This window comes from Bacillus rossius, chromosome 6 (assembly GCF_032445375.1).
Source record: "Bacillus rossius redtenbacheri isolate Brsri chromosome 6, Brsri_v3, whole genome shotgun sequence".
NCBI classification, from domain to species: Eukaryota; Metazoa; Arthropoda; class Insecta; order Phasmatodea; family Bacillidae; genus Bacillus; species Bacillus rossius.
The window spans coordinates 18,481,565-18,506,375 of record NC_086334.1 but is presented as its reverse complement, the minus strand read 5'-3'; the positions used below and the strand labels follow the sequence as shown (position 1 = coordinate 18,506,375).

The following is a 24,811-nucleotide window of genomic DNA, read 5'->3' as shown; positions in this document are numbered from 1 at the left end:
GGTTTAGACAGTTACATCAATTATCATTCTCAGCATTCGTCACTGCAGGTGTGGTTCGTGATTCCAGGTGTTGTAACCACTCACCTGGCATCAACCAAAGCAACATACTGTCTTCGTCGAGATATCGCATTTTATTTTATAACTTCGGTAGGGATATATATACACACGCCTATTCCCCCTTCTTCCCCTGTGGCCACCCCTGTCTACATTGACGGGTATTGTTCCGTTAACGCCGCAGAACTGTTCCAAGGGCGGCGTCGAACTACACTGTTACGAATTACAGTAAATTTACGAGACTTTTCAACGAATAATTCACCTTCAGAAAAATAAATAGTTCTTCATAATTTCAGGTAACTGTATCTTAGATGAAACTACGCCGTATTTCCACTTCCCATAATTTTTTTTCCGGAATAAACACGGTAAACGCATACGAGGAAGATATAAGTGGCTTTACGAATGAGTCTTAACCAGTTTTCAAATTTTTTTTTTTCTTATGTACCAAGATTAGTCTTGTGGGTTCATGTTCCAAGTACATGTATTTGTAAATTTCTACATTTACATGAAAAATAGCGTTCGCAATAGTTAAAGATATTTGTAAACCGTTCCCTGAAAAGCTTTCCAGTATTAACAACGCACGTTAATGAGCACGGCAAAATAAAGTCAAACTGTTGAGTATTCGAATATATTTTCATGGTTTGAAATAATTACGATTATAATTTTCGTAAGCAATACGCAGTATTAACTCGAAAAAAAAAAGAAGGAAATATTTTATATATGCAGGAATAACAACAGCCACGTGATGTACAAAGTTACAATAACTTGTTCGTAGTATATCGTGGTAACTGGTTTCCAAAAGAATCTTTTGTAAAAGTAGGGAAATTTTTTTTTTCCAATGTGTGCCTGTGGCTCCCTGACCGCCGCCGGACACGGCGGAGGCTGGGCTGAGCGGCCAGTTTCCTTTTCGGACGGGAGAGGAGGGGGGGGGAGAAGGTGCGTGTCACGCAGTGTCACGCACGGCGCTTCCCGGAGCGCGTATCCTGCGGGACTCGTCGGTTGAAGGGCGTCCGGTTCCCCCCTCCCCCCCTCCACCCTCAAGGAGAACAACCTCCCGGCCACTGCCAACTCTATCTCCTAACAACCAAAAATACTACCCTTTATTTCATTTATAGTTTTTCGCGTTTTCTGCACATAATTCCTTTATTATTATTATTATTATTATTATTATTATTATTATTCGCCAGAGATGTGTAAACATCTAACCTGGGTGACGAGCGAAATTCAAGTCGTGTTCTCGGGAAACCTAAGATGTACATCAAGCTCTGTCCCTGACCGAATATTCACCTTCGGCCAACCTCGGGATTTTTTTTATTTTTGCGCAGGAAAAATGAATTCAAATATTAAAAGTGGTCGGTTAGGTTGGCTACATTAAAACACTTTAAAACACTATGGACGGTTAGTTAGGTTAGTATAGCAGAGAAATATAAATATATATAAATAAACCCGAGGTTGGCCTAAGGTGAATATTCGGGCGTGTTCGGGCAGGGACAGAACTTGATGATCATATTAGGCTTCCCCGTGTTCTCATGTTGACAAACGCACTTGTGCTAACGAAACTCAGACACGAAATTCAACGCAGAATTCTTTGAAATGATTCCGAGCGTGATAAATGTCAGCAAATTGTGTTTTCAAACTACATTTCTGAACGCGAATCATTCGTAGTTTCCGCACCCGCCGCTAGAGTTTGCTGCCGGAGCAGCAGCTACGTAGACTATCGAAAATTTATATTTTAAGAGCGAAAAGTTAAACTGTACAATGAAACAGCTTCGATAAAAAACGAAAAATACCAAACATCGGCTTTGGACTTGATTTTGGACATGGAATTTTATTAAAATGCTGCCCATCTTGTTTAAAATTCATTAACCACGTTTATTCTATGAAGTTTCGTCTCGATCATTACGACCAATCCAACGGTCGGACGTTACGCCACTCTCGTACAAAGAGATTTCGATGAGGAGGGGGGCTCCATCCTGTTGCCAAATTAAATTTTACAAGTTCGTCCTCTTACTAATTGGGAGAAAGAGCCATTCTTTCGCGCTGCAAGCGAGAAAACAGCAAAGCAGCATTGGCGCGCAAGCGCCTATCTAAAACTGTATTTTGTGTTTTCCTGATTTCTGACCTTGAACCAACATACTACAACGCTTACAGTTGATACTGTTACATTTTCTGTCTGGGACATTTCTTTCATGGACACGCTGTATAACAACACACAGCTTCACTATGGTGCGACGGGGAGGCAGTTCGCTGACGATGGAAAGGGGCAGATCGCACTGGACGACAAAAAAGGCCCAGGCGTCGCCGGCTCGACGGAGGCGGTGACATTTTCCGCAAATACGCCAGACCCGTCGACGACTCGGCGCTAACCACAGACACAAGCGACACACGCAGCGACAATACACGCGCTACTTGCTCTACACAGGAGGTACTGTCACGACTTGAAACAACACAACTGAGAAACAACTGAGATGAACAAATGAGTGAGAATTATCACATTTTATACCAGTTTTCCGTCATGTAAGTAGTTATAAATTGTGTTAGTTCCAAGTAATGTGCTGCTGTAGTGGGGAAAAAAATTCTGTACTTTCACAATAGATTCCTTTGGAATCCAGTTGCCAAGAAAAAAAATTAACTTTGCGCACTATATGGCTATGATTACTTTCTACGAAAATTGGCACATAATTTTATATTTTAATTGATGTTTTATTCAAGCATATATTTTTTCAAACCGTTAAAATATTACAATCGAATATTCAAAATTTTTACTTTATTTTGTTTTAAACGTGCAATTAATACGCGCAGTTAATACTGGAAAGCTATTCATGGAACAGTTTACATATCACTTTGACTATTGGAGGCACTAAAGCATAAATGCCAGGGTAAGTATCCGAACCCAGTTTTAATGCGAACACTGTATTGATATTCAACATTTAATTACAAAAAAAAAATTATCACTTTGCTGTGGAAGTAAACACATTTTCAGTGATTTAACACGTAAATTTAGTAGTTAAACGCCAGTTTAACCATCTTTCGAAAACGAAATTCCGATCGAATGGAAATGGAAAATATATTTATATACGGGAAGTCTGTCGCGTCCCGCCATTTTGTTCGCGCTGACGTCGTAGATGTGTCGCCGCAATCGCGCTATCGTAAATACCTAGGGACCGGAAAAATTCGCGGATTCAATGACCTCTAGGATAGCCTCCATTATCCTCTGCATTTCTCAAGTAAACACGCGTGTTCACTGGGTACTAAACTGTGAGGCGTCCCCACTGGGTAGCTTGTGATTCGACGCTTCTTTGGTCGATATAGTCTCTCGTTGGCCCAGAGAAGCTCCAGTTAAAACTGCGAGCCAATAGCAGGACCAGCAGAATTGTACACATGCTTGAATTTCAGCCTATCACGAAATGAATCCGCAAATTTTTCCGGTCTCTATAAATACAGCACATGAACCGTTCAGTTTATTCCTCCGACCGTGATCCTTGTGAACCGACAGATAAACCGAGCGTGTAATTTGGGTTGGGGGGGGGGGGGGGGAATATTTGAGCCCTTTTTTTTTCGCAATGGCGAGATATCTGGGGTATCGCGTAGCGTCTTCCTCCCGGGAGACCCACGGCGCGCGCGCGCTGGCGGTCAAGGCCGCGCCGATTGTGTCGGCGGTTGTACTCGTCGCCCGACGCCCGACTGACCGCGACAAACACTGGCCAGTCGGCGTGGTCGCTCCCCTCCCCCTCCCCCTCCGTCACCTCCCCAGCCACCACGTGTGTTTTATATAGGGGCATGCATATTTCGCGAAAAGATTCCGAGGCTCTAGCTGAAAGTTAAAACACTGTAGCATCGTCTGTGTCTCGTGATTGGGGGAGTTTCTTTCAGGTCAATATCGATCGTTACAAAGCCAATCACAGTGAGTCAGTGCGGAAGCAAACACGTCCTGTGTGGCTCGGTCAAATAAGGCAACGACTTCCCTGGCAGACGTCCGCCAATCACAAGGAAGAAACCGCTGGTGTAAGTATAACTTGTTGCAGTCTAATAGGCGTTCAGATTTATTCGCGAAAAATGCCTGCCCCTAGTTTTATATCATCTTTAGGGACCGGAAAAATTCGCGGGTTCAATGACCTCCTCCAGGATGAATTCCATAGTTCTACGTACACTCGGTCAAATATCACCCACTCACATTGGCTGCTGTCTTGTGAGACGTCCCAACGTACCAGCCTGTGATTCGATAAAGCTTTGGTCGGGTGTTTCTCGTTGGCCCAAGAGTCATCCAGGTGAGTTGTGAGCCAATAGCAGAGGCAGCACTGAGGTATAACTATTTGTATTTTAGCCTATCGCGAAATGAATTCGCGAAATTTTTCCGGTCTCTAATTCATCCTGCACGTCAGCGCCGTCGTCCTGGAAGAAAACACTTTCAAAATGAGCAGGAATTATTCCAGGTGTCTTCCAGGCTTAGACCGTATGTATCCTGTCCATTTTATTAACACTCGCCTAATACGCTGATGTACAGGACGAGTCAGAATTCGACCCTACAAAATATTCAGTTGCAGGTCCACCACCACGGAAGTAAGTCGTAAGTTGAAAACATATGTACGTAGGGCGTATACGATTTATGGACTAGCATGCTGGATAATGTTAACTTGTACAAATTGCTGCAATCTCAGCAAAACTTGTCGCAGTCGTAAAATGATTTCGTTGAAATAATTTTAGATGGGGGGGGGGGGGGGGGGGGTGGAAGCGACTTTATTTGTAATACAAATTTCTGACGTTTTGCTACCCCAATTATTTCAAAAATGAAATTTACGACAGCGACAGGTTTCGCGGTGGTTGTAGAAATGTGTATTTCCATCTTAAGAGGCCACTCCAGTGTTTCAGGGGCACTACGCAACCCGCGTTAACATCATAAGATTCAATGCTATTTTCATTTTGCTTATAACTAATTAACTAATATAGATTTCGAAATGATGCTGCTTGATATGTAAGACAACTATGCTCTTATCAAAGCCCCTTTCTTCAAAAAAGTGCATAAATTATGGTTTTATACTAATCTTTACTAATATGCATAAGTGTATTGTCTAGGTTTGAACCATAATTTATGCACGTTTTTGAAGAAAGGGGCTTTTATAAGAGCATCGTTGTCTTACATATCAAGCAAGCATCATTTCTAAATCTATATTAGTTAATTAGTTATAAGCAAAATGAAAATAGCATTGAATCTTATGAAGTTAACGCGGGTTGCGTAGTGCCCCTGAAACACTGGAGTGGCCTCTTAAGGTTATTATTTTCAATTCAAATGTTGTTCCTCCACCCCTAATGCCGTATACCAACCTTGAGAAGCACTTTAGATCATTAGTTATACATTCGTTTTCTACTTTTTTTTATTATTTTTTTTAAGCAACGACCCTGCGGCCGAAGTTTATCGGTAACACCATTATTAAGTATAAGCATTTGAATGCATAAGTAAAGACCATATCATTTCGTAGAGTATTGCATTTACTTTTTTGCGCTCTTGGTGCGCACAAAATTATACCGCCATATTTTCCAACATACTTAGACACAACAGCGTATAGGATGGTGGTGATTTTTAAACGGAAATTAATATATTTTATTTCTGTTTACGGACGCATGGCGCCACAGCCAATGATAGTAAAGGAGGAGGTCATTTTGGTGGGACTAGAGAATTGTTTATATTTATCAATAATACTGTGGTAAGAAAATGTCGAGACGTTAATTAATGCTATTTGTTATGAGTCAATAGAAAAAAATTTTAAAAAAAATATGTGTTGTGGTTAGAATGGTTAGCTAAACATTTTTATTTGTTTATATGTTGAAAAACTGTGCTCACAAATCGCTGGTCAGATGTCACGGGATAATCATTTGTGTATTAACGTAGTTAGTTACTTACTAACACCATTGAATATATATAATGTATAGAAGTCGCGAGCCCAGGTTAAATTTTCTGTCCGGTTTCTCAGAAGAATTGTTGTAGTTCCAAGCTCCGCCGCTGCGATCGCTTTCATCGCTGTGTATCGGCCGTATACGCCCCTGGCGGTATTTGGCAGAACTAGGTTAACCAGCCCAGTCGTGACATCATCCTTCACCCCCCCCCCCCCCTGCGAAAATCCCAGACCCACGATTCAAATTACCCGGCAGGTCTTATCAGCATCGTTAGGCGACCTTGAAGAGGAGCTTCCCTTACCGTCGTTTGAGAATGATGAAATCCCAAAAGAAGCTAGCCACGGAAATCACTGAATGATGGGATTCTGTACCCAATGAAGTGAAAATTAGCTATTAAAACTTTGTATTGGGCCAATAGTCAGTGTTCCGTTCAAAATATGGTTTTATTTTAAAAGTAAAATACTTATTTAAACTATATTTCGCGTTTGTACAACTTTACTTTTAGATATTGGCAAGGAAAATCAACATACCTTAAACAACCTTCTCTTATTCAATGTTATCTATTAAGTAGTAAAAGGGGTAGATATTATTTTTTTAAATAAAAAAATATGGAACCCACTAAATCAGTATTGGCAAGATATATATATATATATATATATATATATATATATATATATATAATATTAAAATACGCATATTAACATTTTTTGTATTTAACTTTTTCGGTAATAAAAATTCAGGATGATTTTGGTTTAATTGGTTTACGTATATTGCTATATTTTCTAAATCACATAGAAAGGGGAAAAGAGTACATCAGTGAAAATTCAAAAATTTAGTTAAGTAATACTAGCCATACCAAAAAAATCAATATGCGAGATAAGAAATTTGGTAACTGCTCTACATTTCAAAAAAAATGCATTGGTTTCATGAATACTGAAATGTATGCGTAATAAGACATATTATGTTTATTATCCTAAGCATGACTATAACTAAAAAAATTACAGTAATTTAAAACGATGGCAGTCTTAACATACAATAAGTGCGCGAGTCTTAGTTTATTTTTTAATTGGCTTCTTCGTCAGATGGAAAAGAGTTGAGATTTCTCAAGGAAAAATATATTCTCAAAGTCACTAAACCGGGAGATAGAAAATAAGTAGGTTCTTAATTTTAAATAAAAGTTAAAATAGGCTTACGCTAAACTAATTAAAAATAAGTCGTAAAAATATTTTTATTTATTAAATATGTTCTTTACTTGACAGTTCTTTGTGTATAATTCTTCAATAATCTTTGGAATTTAATACATACTTTACTTAAAATGGTAGAATATCAGCAATACCCGGAAATTACGTGAGCAAAGCCACGGGTTATTAGATACACTTTTACTATAAAATAAAAACAACTATACTTTTGTAGTTCACGAATGTGATATTTTGTTTATTGCTTCACAACATTCATTTGTCAATCTCAAATTTCATCGTACCACTTGTCAGAAATGTCACCAAAAATGAGAGATAGATTTTTTTTGACGAATTTCAATTACGAGGAAACCTTTCGCAAGACTTTTTTCTTCGCAGTAGTCACTGGGACACCATTAATTTAAATCCACTAAGATAATAAAATTGTATGTATAATGATTTGTTTTTGTATATTTATATAACTTCCCAACCAATTTTTAATGATTTTCATGTGAATAAAAACTTGTAAAGCAATTTAATTAACTGTGTCATAATACTTCGGATTAGATGGAAATACAAATTTTTCATCCGTAATATACGATGATAAAATATATTTATTATTGCAAAATAATATTCACTGTTCAAATGCAAATTTAAATAGATTATTCATACATGTTTCCTTTTAATTAATGGTTTAACATAATAATTTTTAGTATAAAATCCTTTTTATCTTGTGTTAAAATGGGTTGCTAAAATTAGGAATTATAAATATATCACTTACTAAGTCCGTGCACAGATTTACACAAAACAGCAACGTAAATAATCTTTTTTTGGTAGTTTCTAATTTTCTGCCCTGAATAACATGAATTTGGTTGAATTCATACTAAAGTGAATTTTTTGAACAACTTAAATTGATGTCATAAATAAATATTGATTTTATATTAAAAATCCACAAACTGTTTTTAAAATATAATATTTATCACGCCAGATGAAATAATAAACAAAAAATAGCTCTTATATGTTGTCTGTGTTTAAAGAATTGTATTATATTTCATGGAAATAATATTTACCTTTCGGTTATTAAAATAAAATATATTTGTATTCAAAATACTTGCGCATCGTTTTTACGGGCATAACTTGTGTATCTAACCTCAAAGCAAGGAATATAAAGAGTGGCAACTCAATGCTATAACACAAACTCTTATTTTCTTTGGAGATCCGGGAAATGTGCGTTATTTATAAGCAACTTAACATAGTAAATCGTTAACTTTTCAGATCTATGTTGGCAAAATGGATTTTTTTTGTGGTCATTCGTTACTGGGAATATTCACCATATAACGTTTAAGATTATTTATTTTGAATTACGAAACAACCAAAACATTATGTAAAAATGCTTCATCTTATGTTAAAAAATTTATAAACTGCATAGCCACAAAGTATGACATCATACCATTAGTTTCAGTTACCAATAACAACACGTGCACGCGTTTGAACAGTCATCGCAGCCATAGTTGTTTCATAGCTACCAAAATCATTCAACGTTGTCAAGAATTATTCCAAATTATGTTTTGCCATTTTACTCAATGCGCCACTCCGTTAACACAACATTTTATAAATTCTGAACTACGAATGTCAGTATTTTTTTTTACGTTATTACGTTTAAGAAATTTCTGTAGTTTTCTTATAATTAAAACTTAATTTTTGATGTTGGCATCTTTTAACCGCACTTTTTTTTTTTTCGGTGGCCGTACTCCTCCAATTCAGTTGCGCCCGCCCGTATCTAAGCGCTCGGATTTCCTCAAAAGGCACCGCCTCTCGATAGAGTGAGACAGAGAATTACGCGCACGACCTTGAAAAAAGCGACGCTACAGCGCCCTGTCGTGGAAGCTGGTAACTACGAGTACCCTCTTGTGGAAAGAAGAGCTGTCTAGCGGCGGAGCTAACAACTACCACAGTTTTGGATCCGAAAATTGGAATAATAAATCCTATCCCCTCGCGACTTCTATAAGTTATATATATTCAATGCTAACACTGCCAACAGATGTCAGATAAATCGCGAAATTTCATTGGCTGAATTTAACAGTAATATTTCAGTCGTGAACCGACTTCGTACAAGTCGTGAGCATGGCCTGCTGTGCACTCGCTTGTGTTGGTTTTTTTTTAAATTGTGAACTTACTCCTTTCGTGCAAGCAATGACGCGGGGGTTTCCAGCGTGAACTTCGAACCCACTTCTTCCTGGTAACGTATCCACTCGGCACACCCCGTGCGCTGCAGTGCGACGCGAAAGTTTTGTTTCGTTACTGCGAATTGGTTTGAAGAACAAGCTAGAAAACACTGAATCAGTAACTGAAGATAGTCCATCTTGAAACAAAGAGACAAGAGGTGGTGTTATAACGAGGTAACATCTCATTCAATAGGGCGGTAGTCCGCGTCACATTAACTTGTCTTTTTAACTTATCAGTTCTCCAATTCGCTAACCATCACTTGCAAAGCAACGCGTGATTTTATTGTTTTTAGAAGACCGGCCACCACATGACATGGTTGAAACCAAGTTGTTGACAGGAAAACAGGGGCAGAAGGATCAACGGTGGCTCCAGGAAGACTTCACTGTTTGTTTTTTTTTTTGGGCGGAAAGGGGCTATCATACAAAGAAATGACGCAGTTGCAGAACATGATTTTAAATAAGTCAGAGATAAGCTTGGAATATCTGCAAAATTCATGGTCTCAAAATAGTATACGGCCTTTGACGAAAGAAAAGTTTAACACGGATTTAAGTATATTCGAGTTAACATAAATCAACGCTACAAAATAAAAAATACAAATTAAAGTTGGGGCTCGAAAGAGGCTTTTCTGGAGCCGCACTTGAACGATGCTTAGACCATTGATAATACTTTGGAAACCGTCAAATTTGAAGGGGGGGGGGGGGAAACTTACATGACACAGACAATAGTTAGGGACCGGAAAAATTCGCGTGTTCAATGACCTCCAGGATGAACTTCATAGTCCTACCTACACTCGGTCAAATATCACCCACTCATTGGCTACTGTCTTGTAAGACGTTCCAACGTAGCAGCCTATGATTCGATAAAGCTTTGGTCGGGTGTTTCTCATTGACCCAGCGTCATCCAGGTGAGTTGTGAGCCAATAGCAGAGGCAGCACTGAGGTATAACTATTTGTATTTTAACCTATCGCGAAATGAATTCGCGAGTTTTTCCGGTCTCTAACAATAGTGTATGTTTCCCAACAGGTAGCGGTGCTACCAAACGCGGGAAAATTGTAAAGGCAGTTGAGTTCGATGTTCGCGTATTCGTGGAAGTGGAGAGCGACGAAAACTATAAGCCGCCACGTGGTTGGCACTCAACAGACCAAAAGTCAAACTACCGAAATTTCGGAGAAACAACTTTCGGTAAGCGCCTGTTCGTTCTAGTGCCTTTCGGTCTGGTGCATTAAGGTCAACTGCGTGTTGCCAGAGTTAAAACGTATCTATTCCCAGCGAAATACATTTTCCAATTTTTCGGTCTAGTACCTATTGGTCTAGTACCTTTCGATCTAGCGCCTTCCTGGCTAGTGCCTTTCGGTCTAATGCATTTCGGTCTAATGTATTTCGGGTTAGTACCTTTAGATCTAGCACCTTCCTGTCTATTGCCTTTCGGTCTAATGTATTTCGGTCTAGTGCCTTTCGGTCTAGTACCTGTAGATCTAGCACCTTCCTGTCTAGGGCCTTTCGGTCTAGTAAGTACCTTTAGATCTAGAGCCTTTCGGTTTGGTTCCTGTTCGGTCTAGAGACTGTTGGGTCTAGTGATTTTCGGTCTGCTGCAGCGTTCCCGACTCGGTCCCTCGTGTTCCGGCAGGCTGCAAGGGCGAGCGAGCGGTGTGGCGCCAGGGAAGGGAGGCGGGGCTGCGCCCCTTCCTGGCCCAGGGACAGCATTCCTGCCGCGAGGTCACTGGGGGGGGGGGGGGGGAGACGGTAGTGTTCCCACGGGCCCGCCCCGAGCAGCTCTCTGGAATGCCATTCACGAAGAAGAAGCAAGCGGCCCTGTCTGTCCAGCCGAGCCGACACCGTCCTCACAGCCCGAGTGGGTTGTTTCATTTCCTCGTCATTGCTGTTGCTTGACGGCTGGTTCCTTGCATTTGTTGTCGCCGCACGAATTTTTGATCTGTATAAGGGCATGCAAGTGAACATAATTTATGAACCCTACATTTATTTTATTTATATATACTGACTTAATGGCTTTTAGCCTCATCTTACACTTAACCATAGTCCTACACCATTTACACAAAAATCATATTTCATAAACTTAACTAACCTAAACCAATAGCTTAAGAACTAAAAATCCAGACATTTGTACTACTACAGAACATCAACAACAAAAGTTAATAACACTAAAAATTAAAATTTATTTTTTAGTCAGTATAGATAGTGAAGTAAATTAGTATCAACAAACGTAGGCCATGTTATTTTTTATCGTTTAATATTGAACATTGGCCTTCGTTAAAGAATATACCAGACAGTAAGAAACTTACAAAGACCATATATAGGGTGGTGTCGTTGAACGGTGTTATAACAGTTGTAGTAATTTCCAAAAATACATTACATTCTAAACGTCCGTAACTTAACAGAGTAAACTATTTATATCAGGTAGTCATTATTAACTTTAATCATTCCTTAAAATGTATATCATGCTTTAACGAAGCCAAAAATTTTAAAATCTAGCAATAAAAAATTATTATGGCTTAAAAACTGTTGAAACCAAGAAGGTTTCTTTTAATTTATATCACTCTACCTTAAGCTTGATATTTCTCATGTAGTGTTTTGTTTGTTCAATTGACTTTTTTTGTTCTTTCTGCTGTATAATATTTTCTTTTATCTTAATGCACGTTTCGTAGATGCTCTTGACAGCATTTTGTGCGCGTATTTTCGTTAGTAATGTTGCAATTTGTGTCAGATACGTAATAGCAGAGGTCGTGGCAACACTAAACTTTAAAAGCCCTCGTTACAGCATTGAACCGCAAAGTAGTTCACAAATCTGATCTGCAAATTGTGTTCATTCAAAAATGCGTCTTGGTGTCTTTAATCCTAACAAACAATTATCTTGGACTCGACCATAATGAACTGCACTGCTACGCACCTGCCCACCTCCTATAAGAGTGATATGAGCTGCATATGCAATTAAGACATATATCTCTGGTGGCGGGTGGAATGTGAACTCTCATAATTTTTTTTTTAATCTTCGGAAAGAATTCGCCCCCTCTCCTCCGCTTCATTACTGATTCTTGGCAATTATCACAACTTATTATTTCACATCTTAAGAAGTCATAACTTATAATTCCCACAAAAATGCTCATAACTTTAAATTGCCAGAACGATCGTAACTTTGAAACACACTACGTAAATTTATTATAAATTCAAAAATAACAACTTAGAACCATCATAACCTAAAAAAAAAAATTATCAACTTAGTACCAAAAATTAGAAAATAACACAGAAACACCATAACTTGGATAATGATTACTTAAGAGCAACTTAAACTGACATTGGTTAGAAAACACAGACCTTGGAACTATCACCAGTTACAACCACATAAGTAAGGGCATGCATATTTCGCGAAAAGATTTCGAGACCAGCTGAAAACTAAAACATTGTAGCATCGTCTATGATTCCTGATTGGGTGAGTTCTTTTCATGCAGGCTACATGTCGACTGTTACATCACCAATCACAGTAATTCAGCGCGGAAGCAAACGCGTCCTGAAGTGGCTGTGTCAAACAAGGCAACGACCTCTCTCGCAGGCGGCTGCCGATCGCAAGGAAGAAACCAATCGTACGGGTATACCTTTTTGCAGTCTGAAACGCGTTCATGTTTATTCGCGAAAAAAATGCGTGCCCCTACACACAAGTTAGGATTGGCGTGAATTGCAAAGTTGTAATCGGCGTGCTTGCAAGTTCCGACGACAACTCTCGCGGACTCGAGGGAAAGGAAGGCTGGAGGCGTCTCGATGCGCGCGCACCGAGTGTTTCAGACGAAGCTGTCGAGCGGTGCAGTGACGTCACTGTAAACCCCGCACTGTCGAAGAACGTGTTCTCCGAGCAGGCGTCGCGGCTTGATCGCCGCCTGCTGGGAGAGCGGATAAACGGTACAGGATACAGTTATTAATACCAAACCCTACCCCCCACCCCCTCCTCCTTCTCCCCCACCCCGGTTTATTCGGTTCTTTTTTTTATTTTTTGTCTTTCCGTCTTGTTGCCCGCACATGTGTTCCCGCTCAAGGCCCGTGCTCGCTTGCTACATCGCTTATTTCATTTTCTTCTTTCTATTGCTTGAGCGCTTTCCCTGTGAATTCATTACGGTATGGGTAAAAACGCGTGTTTCCAGAATCATTTTAAAGCTTGGAACAACCGATAGAGATTCTTGAAAGCAATTAAGGTATTTTCATTGTACATTCAACTTCATTTTTCCGCCATATAGTGTTACTGTCATAACCCCCCCCCCCCCCCTTCCTCCAGCAGTTGTGAATCCATCCACCTCTCAGCCGCTGCGGTGTACTCGAAAGAGACCGGAGCTGAGAGGCGCAGCTGGCTAGTGTTTGCACGGCCGTGCGCCATGTTTGCTCCTCTGGTTCACTAGTCGGCCGCGACGGCGCCACAGCGCTGTTGCGCGGATCACGTCACACAACACGGGTGAGGGACGCGGTTTTCTGGTCTACTTCGTGTAACTTATGCCAATGGTCTATACGTGTTTTTCTGCCTCTGTCATTCTGTCCACGGTGTTTGCAAACAACTTCATCATGTGGTTGTCAGTGTTCGTAAAATAAAAGCGTCACGTGATGTTTGACGATGACCAGTGACGCACGCAGTGTGTTGGATTGGGAGGGGGTTTATTTAACCCCTCCCCTGAAATCTTAAAAATAAAATTAAAAATTAAATAAAATTCCACCGACAACAGGAAAACATTTTGAAAACAAACAGCGGGCAAAGTGGTTCTGCCCCCCCCCCCCCCCCAACCCTTTTACGAAATGAAATTATTTGTACACTCCTGCAGAGCCACTGAGAAAAACTAAAGGAGAAAATGATTATGTCGACCCCCCCCCCCCCTTCCTTTTCAAACCCCAAGACTAAAGACTGTAAAACGTTAGAGTAGCCATAACTGTAAACGTGATATGTACGTGTCGCATTACTTGTAAGGTTTCATATTAATTCTTTTAATAGACTTGTAATTTTTGTTATATAAATGTGAACCCAAGCATTAAAAAAAAAATCTTGAAACCTATAACCGGGGGCAACCTGGTGCGTTCAATGTTCCAATTTATATTTTATATGGATTGAAAAAAAATTAAAAAATAATGACTTTGTGACCTGACTATTGTTTTCCAACATCACCATTTAATCAAAGAGGAATAAATTGTTTTATGTTCGATCTATGTGTGTATCTGACAGTTGTAGTTTTGACTGCTAAGTTCAATAATTGCCGAATCCTTCGTAATAAAAATATAAATAATAAAATCAGTTTTGTGTTTCTTTTGCACACTTTTTTAGGCTGCATATAATATATAGGCTAAATGTAAAAAAATTGAAAACCTTTCTTGCTGTTTAAATACCCAACACAGTAAAAATTAATCAGATTAGCCTACATTTAGTTTTATTTATAGAATATTCACTAAGCTTTATTACTTTCTATATGAATATAATTGTTTAATTTATGTAAATTTACTGTTTCATTGTCATTATCTTAATAGTTGCTAGTTCCATTATGTAATTCGAGGGTTAAATTTTCCCCGTAAAAACATTAGTATCAGTATTTTAATGCACATAAATTTGCTCTCGCAGTAAATAATCCTGTGTGGCGAACATTTTAAGCAAACTTAATAAAACAATTTTAATAAAATGTTGTGGTGTCAGCAGACGTAAACAATTTTTTTTTCTCTTCTCGACATGAAACGATAATTTCCATGGTTTACTGAAGTAGTCTGCTGTATCGAATAAGATTAGCATATTATCTCCCCTTGGTCGCAAATCAGCTAAACTACCCAAAGCCGCCTCCAGCGGTTTATTGCCGAAGTGATGATGTTAGTGAGAACGAGCTAATCGGGCGTGTAATCAAAAACTGGTGGGTTGGAGTAAGGGGGGGGGGGGGTAAGCGGGAGAGGAGGGAGTGTCACAACAACTCCCACCCCTTTTCCCCTCTTATAATAGCCGGGAGGGGGGGGGATTTCAGCGCGTGACCTCCCGCGGCGGGAGAAAGTTTTTCGCTCAGACGGACGTAGGCACTTACGACGGACCGGTCCACGGAGAACCGACGACTTCTCAGAGGGGGGGGGGGGGGGAGGGGGTGTGGCACACGTCCCACGTAGGCGACCACGCCCACCGTCCACACCGAGAACAACACTGCATGCACACGACGATTGAGGGGCCCGCCTCGTCAGGGGTGTATCCGTGTCAGCGAGGCGGGATGATAAGCGCGACGCTCCTTGATTCTTCTAGCGCGGTATCGCCTCTAAGCGCAAGACTCTGAACTGACGCGCAGTCTTCTCGTCGTCACAGGATAACAACTGTGAAAATCCGAGCGGTGCCCATGACATTATATATGGCCGATAAATATAGATGAAGGTGTAATGCAAGTTCCTTTAAGTGCTTTCAAGAATCTGTACCGGTTGTTTTACGCCTAAAAAATTGCTCTGAAAACATGCGTTTTTAGCCATTTTAACTCTTCTAAAAAATACAGTTTTAAAACTTAATCCGAAATCAAAAGAACTTATCGGCGCTCAGCGAACTTTTGAACGCTATTCGTAAACAGACCCCTCTCGGATGTATTCAGTAGTTTTGAAATCGCGTTGTTTTTTTCCTGAAGCTCTGCGCACCATACACAACCTGCCAGCGCACACACAGGCCCGTGTGCCAAACCTATCCCACAAGACACACGCACCCCCGCCGTCGATTCAAACGATTCTTCACCAGTGTGGGGTGCACCTGAATGACTATGCACTTGGCGAGTTATGGAAACTTCGGTTTCTGGCCTCGCCCACGCTTACTGCCCCGGATGGCAATATGATGGATCGGCGGCGGCTCTGCGCACCGCGTGTGTGCCCGGGTGGGCGGGGGCCTAAACGGGCCCACCCAGCCACCGAGTGACTGGTGCTAGCGAGGCGGCGAGTGCGGCGCTCACCGGCGCTTCTGGCGCGGTGTCGAGTACACTCCACTTGCCCTAAAGTCATTCCACCTAAAATGAATTTCGGCTGAATGCCTGTTAGGTCGAATGACTAGTAGGGCAAAATTTTCAGGACAAGGGACGTTTAGTAGATATGACTTTTAAGGCAAATGACTTTCAGGCCAAGTGACTTTTAGGAGATATGACTTTTAGGGCACATGACTTTTAGGTCAAATGACTTTTAGATCAAATGACTGAATGATTATTTTTAATTTTAGGTCAAGTGACGTTTAGGAGATATGAATTTTAGGTCAAATGACTTTTAGGTCAAATGACTTTTAGGTCAAATGACTTTTAGATCAAATGACTGAATGATTATTTTTAATTTTAGGTCAAGTGACGTTTAGGAGATATGAATTTTGGGTCAAATGACGCGCACCGGCGGTGTCTCCTCCGAACAGTCTTCTCGTCGTGCACGTGACAACTGCGAGATTCCGAGCGGCGACCATCAAGTGATATGGCGGGGAAGTGAACCAAGTCCATTTTGAGTGATTTCAAGAAATCTTTTACAGATGTTTTCCGTGCCTTTACAATTATTCTGAGAACACTATTTTAAAAATATAGTTTAAAAACCGAAACACGGAAACAGAACTTCTCAAACAACCTCTCAGCGTATTATTAACTGCTCTTAGTAAACAGACCCCCGCTCCAATATATTGAGCAGTGTTTTTTTTTTATCGTGCTGGTTCTTCTGAAGCTCTGCACTCCGAATGTATGCCCGTGTAGGCTGGGGCCTTAACTTCCTCGGTTATTGCTGGGGATGGCAATTTGCGCGAAATACTTTTTGCCCCCGGATAGACTACAACAAAATGTATTTTTTTTTATTTATGATTGAGATAAATATTTCATTCGTGGTGTCGTTCTGTGGTGCATATTTGTTTCCTAATTTTTAGAGGTTGTGATATTTCGCGAAACTATGTATTCGCGAAATATGGTATTTCTGCGTCAGTTTTCAAGCGAGAAGCCATTACTAGGGGCAGGCAGGCATTTTTCGCGAAAAGATCTGAACGCCTATTAGACTGCAACAAGGTATACCCGCACCTGTGGTTTCTTCCTTGTGATTGGCGACCGTCTGCGAGAGAAGTCGTTGCCTTATCTGTCACGGCCATTCAAGACGCGTTTGCTTCCGCACTGAATTACTGTGATTGGTGTTGTTACAATCGATATGTATCTGTGAGAAACTCACCAAATCCAGAAACACAGACGATGCTACAGTGTTTTAAGTTTCAGCTAGTCTCGAAATCTTTTCGCGAAATTTGCATGCCCTTAGCCATTACTAGAGACCCGTGAATTTCGCGGATTCAATGACCTCCGGGATAGACTCCAATATCCTCTACACACTCGGGCAAATGCCAACTGTTCATTGGCTGTTGACTTGTGAGTCGTCTCGACTGGGTGGCCTGTGATTCGACACTTCTATGAGTGAGGGTCTCTAATTGGCCCTCAGTCCTCCAGATTAACAGAGAACCAATGACAGAAGCAGCACTAAGGTATAATTATTTGAATTTTAGCATAACACGAAATGAATCCGCGATATTCACGGGTCTCTAGCCATTACCTTATTTGGCCGGGCCATTCAGAACGTGTTTGCTTCCGCAGATAATTGCTGTGATTCATGTGCGGACAGAAAAAAAAACTAAACCAATCACGAAACACAGGCGATGCTACAGTGTTTTAACACACAGCTTGCCTCGAAATATTTCAGCGAAAAAAAAAATCACTGGCCCTACTCATTTGGTCTCCGAATTTTCGCGAACTCATTTTGCGTCAGACTAAAATGAACAGTCCTATGCATACCTTATCCTCAATTGCTTTCCTGTTGGATGATTTCTTACTGTAGAACCTCCCCTTCTGACTGGGTCTATGTGACTCGTTCTCTCTACTGTTAGCTGGTACTTGATTAGCCCACAGTCGTAGAGGGGAGTGGTGGAATGATTGGGAACCTATCAATGGGGCCAGTGGTGACACACTAGGAATATTTTCCTGACTTAATCTACCGTGGTGGCACATTGTAATTTTTTTTCCTGGCCTAATCCGTTGTGGTTACTCACTGTAAGTTTATTCCTGACTTTATCGGTTGTAGTGACACACTTGAAGTTTTTTTTGCTGGTTTCCACAGTTGTATAACGCACACAAACTGGTTATACAATCAAAGTTGGCCCGGGAATTTGAAAAGAAAATCAATGGAAATTGATCTTACCCCATCCCTCCTCATTTTGACGGCCTGTTATGCCGGAATCAAGCCAAAGCAAATAAATGGGTCCAACCACAATAATCACATTATTTTGAAAGTGCAGTTTCTAACACCGCAAACAAAAGTAATTATTAATTTTTTTTATTGACACGTGTGTTCTAGAACTGCAGAGACAGTTGTACTTCGCAGGAAACATTTTACAAACTGCTAGTCTTCAAAACACTATGTTCATTTTTGGCAAATATGCTATCTTTATTGGCTGTGCCCGATGAAGGAAGCTAATGTCACACTAGACAGAGCCAATCAGAATGGTTTCTCGTACTACTAAAATTTGTGATTCGTCTCAAAAAAATTCTACGCCTTGTTAAAAGCTACAGTGTTTTGAATCCTACTTTGGCACTACAGTGGAGAATCGATTATCCGAAACTCGCTCAACCGAACGACCGGTTAACCGAACGCGTTCCAGAAAGCAAAACTAATGCGAATTTGCACGCCAGGATTTCCGCACGCGGCCGCAAGCATTATCAGTGCAGGCAGATTTCTTTGATAATTTTATTCCTCTTACGTAAATGATTCTTTGTTTCGTTGTTCTTGTGTTTATGTGTTCCTCTGTGTTCTGCAATTTGTTTTCATATTAGTTCTTGTGTGAGCATTGTAGTACAAAACACATACACATTTGTGTTTGTCATCACTGTTTATTTGTTTCAATGTGCTAATATAACCCTAATAACTTTTTTTTTTCGAAAATGATCGGTTATCCGAAATATCGTTTATCAGACAACACTCCCAGTTACCTATTACTAGGGCCATGCATATTTCGCGAAAAGATTCCGAGACTAGCTGAAAGTTAAACCACTGTAGCATCGTCTGTGTTTCGTGATTGGGTGTGTTTCTTTTAGGTACACGTCGGTTGTTACAACACCAATCACAGTAATTCAGTGCGGAAGCAAACGCGTCCTGAGTGGCTCGGCCAAATAAGGCAACGACTTCTCTCGCAGACGACCGCCAGACACGAGGAAGAAACCGCTGGTGCAGGTATACCTTGTTGCAGTCTAATAGGCGTTCAAATTTATTCACGAAAAATGCCTGCCCCTACCTATTACCTATTTCGTTTAACTCTATTTTATCTCCCTTACTCTCTTAAGCGTTAGTCATTCATTAATAGGATCATATGTTTTTTCGTTAATAAATCTGAACGGTCTTTAGACTGCAATAAGGTACACCCGCGGCCATCTTCAAGGGAAGCCATTCGTTGCCTTTTTTGACCGGGCCATTCAGGACTCGTTTGCTGCCGCTCTGGACAACTGTGATTCGCGAGTTGGATGCAGACATTTATCTTAAAGATTCTCAACCAATCACTAAACACAGACGATTCAACAGTGTTTTTAACTTCCTGCTAGTCTCGAAATCTTTTCGCATAAAATATATGCCCCATGTATTTTTCGAGGAAAAGATTCCAAGCTAGCCGAGAGTAGAAAACCTGTAGCATTGTCTGTGTCTCGTGATTGGTTGAGTTTTTTCCCCATGTACATGTTAACTGTTGGTACACGAATCACAGCAATAAGTGCGACAGCGAACGAATCCTGAATGGCCCGGCTAAAGAAGACAATGTCTTCTCTTGCAAATGGTCACCAATAGGAGGGAAGAAACCGCTGGCGTGGGCATACCTTATTGCAGACCAATGGGCGTTCAGGTTTTTTTTCTCGCTAGAATCACATGGCTCTAGCTTCTAGCTATGACTATCCCAGCCGGCAGTAGACAAAAACCCTCGGACGTGAAATTGGCCAGTGAATGTCGAGCAAACGAAAACAAACAACACTTTCGCAGCTTGTTTGTTTATAGATAACAGCTTCGTCTTCCGTCTTTGATTGTCGCTTTGTAAACAGCGTGCTTTTGGAATGTGGGTTGTGGGATTCCAGTATGCTGTTAGTAAACCGTTTGGCTACAATAGGGTCACAGTGAGAAGCAAAACTTGTAAACACAGTTATATAACACGCGGACACACAACACACAGTTATGGTTTTAAACAGATATGCGTTAATTTTACTTAAATGTACGCCATCTCAAAGGCGATTGGTCAACTAATCCATCACAGGAATCTGATTTTATGTTCAAAATTCAACCAAAACCCGGTTACTACAAAACCATGTGTTTCCCTTATCACGAACCAAAAAAAAAAACGCAGTAGGCATGGTGGAAACCAAAGTCAACTTCTGTCGGGGTAGATTTTAATGTTTTACTAAATTACTAAAAAGTTGTGACAACACATTTATTCAAGTTGTAACAAAGTTATCAAAACTGAGCCGTAATTTCACCATCTTACTTTGTAAGTCTGCGTCAAACGTAAATTTATATACTTGAAGGCGACATTCGAGCCACATTTATACTACGTATAGTTCACTCTACTACGTAATATAAAACTGTGCAACGATAAAGTAAATTTTTTCACAATATATTAAAACTGAAAAAAACAGGAATGAGGAAACTTGGAAAAGTTCCTTGGACTAGCCTAGGTAGCTAAAAATTTTCTCTTTTACTTCAGTAGAAGACAAGTCCCGTGTTTTTTTTTTTTTAATTTATAAGTAAAATACATGTTTTAACTTTGAAGACAGGCACGTGTTATTTTAAATACTAAAAAAACGTGCAGTGTGTCAATACACAAACAGCACGTGTACAAATTTATTTTTTGGCATGTCATGAAATAAAATCGTAGGCATGATACATGCTAAGTATTTCGAGATACACGTGTTCCCGCGCAGAGCAACAGTGTCGCACTGAACGCACCTTCACGTAGTTCCCGCATCTTCCGCGCTCGTGGCTCCAGGGAGACGCCGCGCTGAGGAGACGACCTCGCGCGCACAGCCGCGTGGCACAACTGGCCGAGCTGCGCACGCGACACGCAGCTCCGCCGGCTGCGGTCGTGACGTCACGTGGGCTCCCGCCGCCGCCAATGGCGCGCGCGCGCGCGCGGGCTCCCCTCGCGGCGGGCGCGCGTACTACGACGCCGAGCGATCGTGCCGCCTGTTTGAGATGCTTGTTGACCGCCAGTTGCGCCAGGGATGTTAGACGTACCAACTTGTTGGTACACATACCATTTTTCAGGGTCTTGTACCATGTACCAAGTATAAATTGTGCTGGTATGCAGAAATACCAACTTTGAACATCGACCATACGCGATGCGCCATGCATTAACAATTAACATTAGGCGTGGACGAATAATTCGAATAGTTGCGTTTTAATAATTCCATCTGTATACGTTTAATAAAACTGCATTTTAAGAGAAATTTTTAAGTGCTAATTTAATTGAAACCATGCATACTAGGTGCTAAAGTTTTTATGGCCATCTTATAATTTCAGAAGCTAGTTCTGTAGAAATTGATCACAGCGCCATGCCGTATTGCCGTCATGGCGTGCGGATTGAATAAAAAATAGGTTACCAACCTTATCATACTTTATTTGTTGACAATTGTGTAACCTTTTATGTTTCCATAGTATATATCGTATTAAAGCAGTTTATATAAATATCATTATATATATATATATATATATATATATATATATAAAATCTATGAAACAAAACCTACAGGATCTTTGTCAAAGTAAGATCTTGGAGTGTACCAGTTTTTTTTCTTCAGATACCAGCTTTTAGTGACATCTGTACCAGGTTCGTTGAGCCACTGTCTAACATCCCTGAGTTGCGCTCCGGTCGGGTGTCGCGGGGACGTGTGCTGGAGGGGAAGCCTACAACTCACATAGTTTCGGTTCCCTACCACGTTCGTGAAACTTCGGATTTCTCTCAAAAATTGAAATTAAAAAAATCGAATGTTAGGTTAGGTCAGTCACAACATGCTTGTTTTCATTGGAAATTTCTGATTTAGCGGCTGAAGTGGCGTTAATACCAAAACACAAAACTTCGGAAATCTTCGGAAATTCTTGCAGGGAACCGAAAATACGTGAGTTGTAGGCTTCCAGTGCTGGAGCCACTCGACACGACGCGGCGTTGCCAAGTCTCGAGCGTGTAGGCATCGCCCAACGCAGCTTCCACAAAATCATCTCACCTGTCGAGCAAACATTTTTTTTCTTGTTTTTCTCTTATTTCCTCGAATCACGAGAGTTCTTGTACCCTGCGTTCATCTACAACAATCCTCCCCCCCCCCCCTCCTTCCCCTCCACCGCTACATACAAACACGCACGTTAAAACATTTCCGAGGAAGACAAGAAAAATTAAATTTGCATGCATTATCTTAAAAGTCATTTTCAGGGTCTGTTCTAAGAGTTGTAGCTTTTATTTTTACGATAAATCATTGAGAACAAATAATCATAAATGTATATATAATATAATATAAATATATCACAAAATGAAACCGCGAATTATTCCAGTCTCTCTGTAGTAATCATTAGCGAGCTGGACAGGTGGTTAAACGTGGTAGTAGCCGATGAACACACGGCATAGACTTGATTACGGACGCGTTTATGGAGTCCAATCTGGAATCAGAAAATAACGCGTATTTTTCAGGTCTCTGACATAAACGTACGCGAATTTTAGCCCAGCTAGAAATGAATCCGGTCACTTCTGTTGTGGGGCATACGCTGAAACCCAGGGCAAATTTTGTGATAGCAACAATATGGGATACTGGTAAGATGAACGCGAGACTGGTGAAGCCAGCGCAACCTGGCGGCGTGGAGTGTGCCAGCGTTTTTAAGTGCGTGAAACTAGTTCACGGCAGTGGCTATCTAAGCGGCGTGGAGTGTAAAATATAGCTTGAAGGCAATGCAGTAAATTTTCTCGCGCTTCGCCAGTGCTAATTGGCCAGAGTTTCCCATGATGACCTTTTACTAGAGACCGGAAAAATTCGCGATTTCAAATCCCTAGAGGATAGACTCCATGATCCTCTATGCACTCGTGCAAATTACATCTGCTGATTGGTTACCGACTCGTAAAACCTATTGACTGGAATGATCGTGATTCGCTAATTCTTCTGTTAAAGATTTTTCATTGGCCCAGAGTCCTTCAGATAAACTGTGGCCCAATCACTGAAGCAAAATAATGTCAAAAGTATTTGGACTCTATCCTATCGCGAAATGAATCCGCGAATTTTACAGGTCTCTAGTGATTAGCTACAGAAGGCCAGTGGTCTGGTAGCAGCGCAGCCGCCGTGCAGAAGCTCTCGCGGTGTGCGGAATGCCTGGCGTGGTTCCAGCGACCTTCAAGGTCGGCCATCGCAGGCGCCCTCAACCTTCTCCCCCCCAACCACGCATTACGGGCCGCCGGCCAGGAGGGCAGATTGTTGACCCTCGCGGTCCACCGTCTCGCCTCTTAGGTCCGCGCCTCTATGACACGGAAACGGAGACGGATCTCTCGTAACAGACCTTCCGCAACGGCACGCATACGGAGACGGTCCCACCAGCGCTGGGCTCTTCCGTTCACGTCGCTCCGTGCGACCTACAGAAGCTGCGGTGGTAACCATGTTTGTTTATTTTATTTGTTTATTTATTTATTTATTTATTTATTTATCGTCTTTATTGGTGGCGAAGTTAAGCCTTTTCTTACACTTAACCACTTTTCTGCAATAATTACATCAAATAGTGGAATATTAAAAATTAAGCATGATATAAGCATATGTTAACTAAATATTAAGAGAATAAATTAAAATTTTAACTTAATGTTCAAATATTAACTATCCAAAAGATTTCCCATAACTAATTTAAAGTAATTAAAAATTAAGCATAGATATGCATAAAAAGGAAAGTGATTAAACATACAGCAAATAGTATAAAAAAACCATATGTTTATGTTATGTTACGAACGTTTGTTTATGATATAAATACGTTAAAAACTGTTTCAAGTGAAATTATATTATAACTTTGTGGTTTATTTTTTATATTATATTTAAATTCTGCTCGTGCTATAATCTCGATTCATGATGATTACATAAATTAACAATACGTTACCTTGACATGCAATCTCATTGGATGCCATTTGTTAATTTTCCATTAATTGTGGAAACAGCAGACGCGATAGATAAATGTTCCGGGAGATCCATCCCGTTTAAGCGATCCGCTTCCGTGCCGTAGTAGTATAGGCCTTAGGACTGTTCCACAATGGCAGGGAAACGTAACAAACAGAAAAGAAACCGGATCCGCAATAAATTAACGTTTAACTATCCGTCTGTCGCTTCTACAATGCACATACCCGTAACAAAAGTCAACCAATGAGTTTGAACTTCACAGTTGCGGAAAAAATAAAATAATAATTTTAAAAAAAATTAGATCCGAAAAAAATCACGGTTAGG

General features: G+C 40.6%; 1 protein-coding gene across 1 annotated transcript in view; it reads right to left on the bottom strand.

Annotated features, from left to right (window-relative positions):
• LOC134532750 (monocarboxylate transporter 3) overlaps positions 1-21,527 on the bottom strand; it is an 89,603-nt gene extending 68,076 nt beyond the window's left edge. Inside the window, exon 1 of the mRNA XM_063369564.1 lies at positions 21,303-21,527. Within this exon, the coding sequence (XP_063225634.1) occupies positions 21,303-21,321 (19 nt within the window). The 5' untranslated portion in view covers positions 21,322-21,527. The remainder of the gene's footprint in view (positions 1-21,302) is intronic.
• Between the last annotated feature and the right edge of the window lie 3,284 nt (positions 21,528-24,811).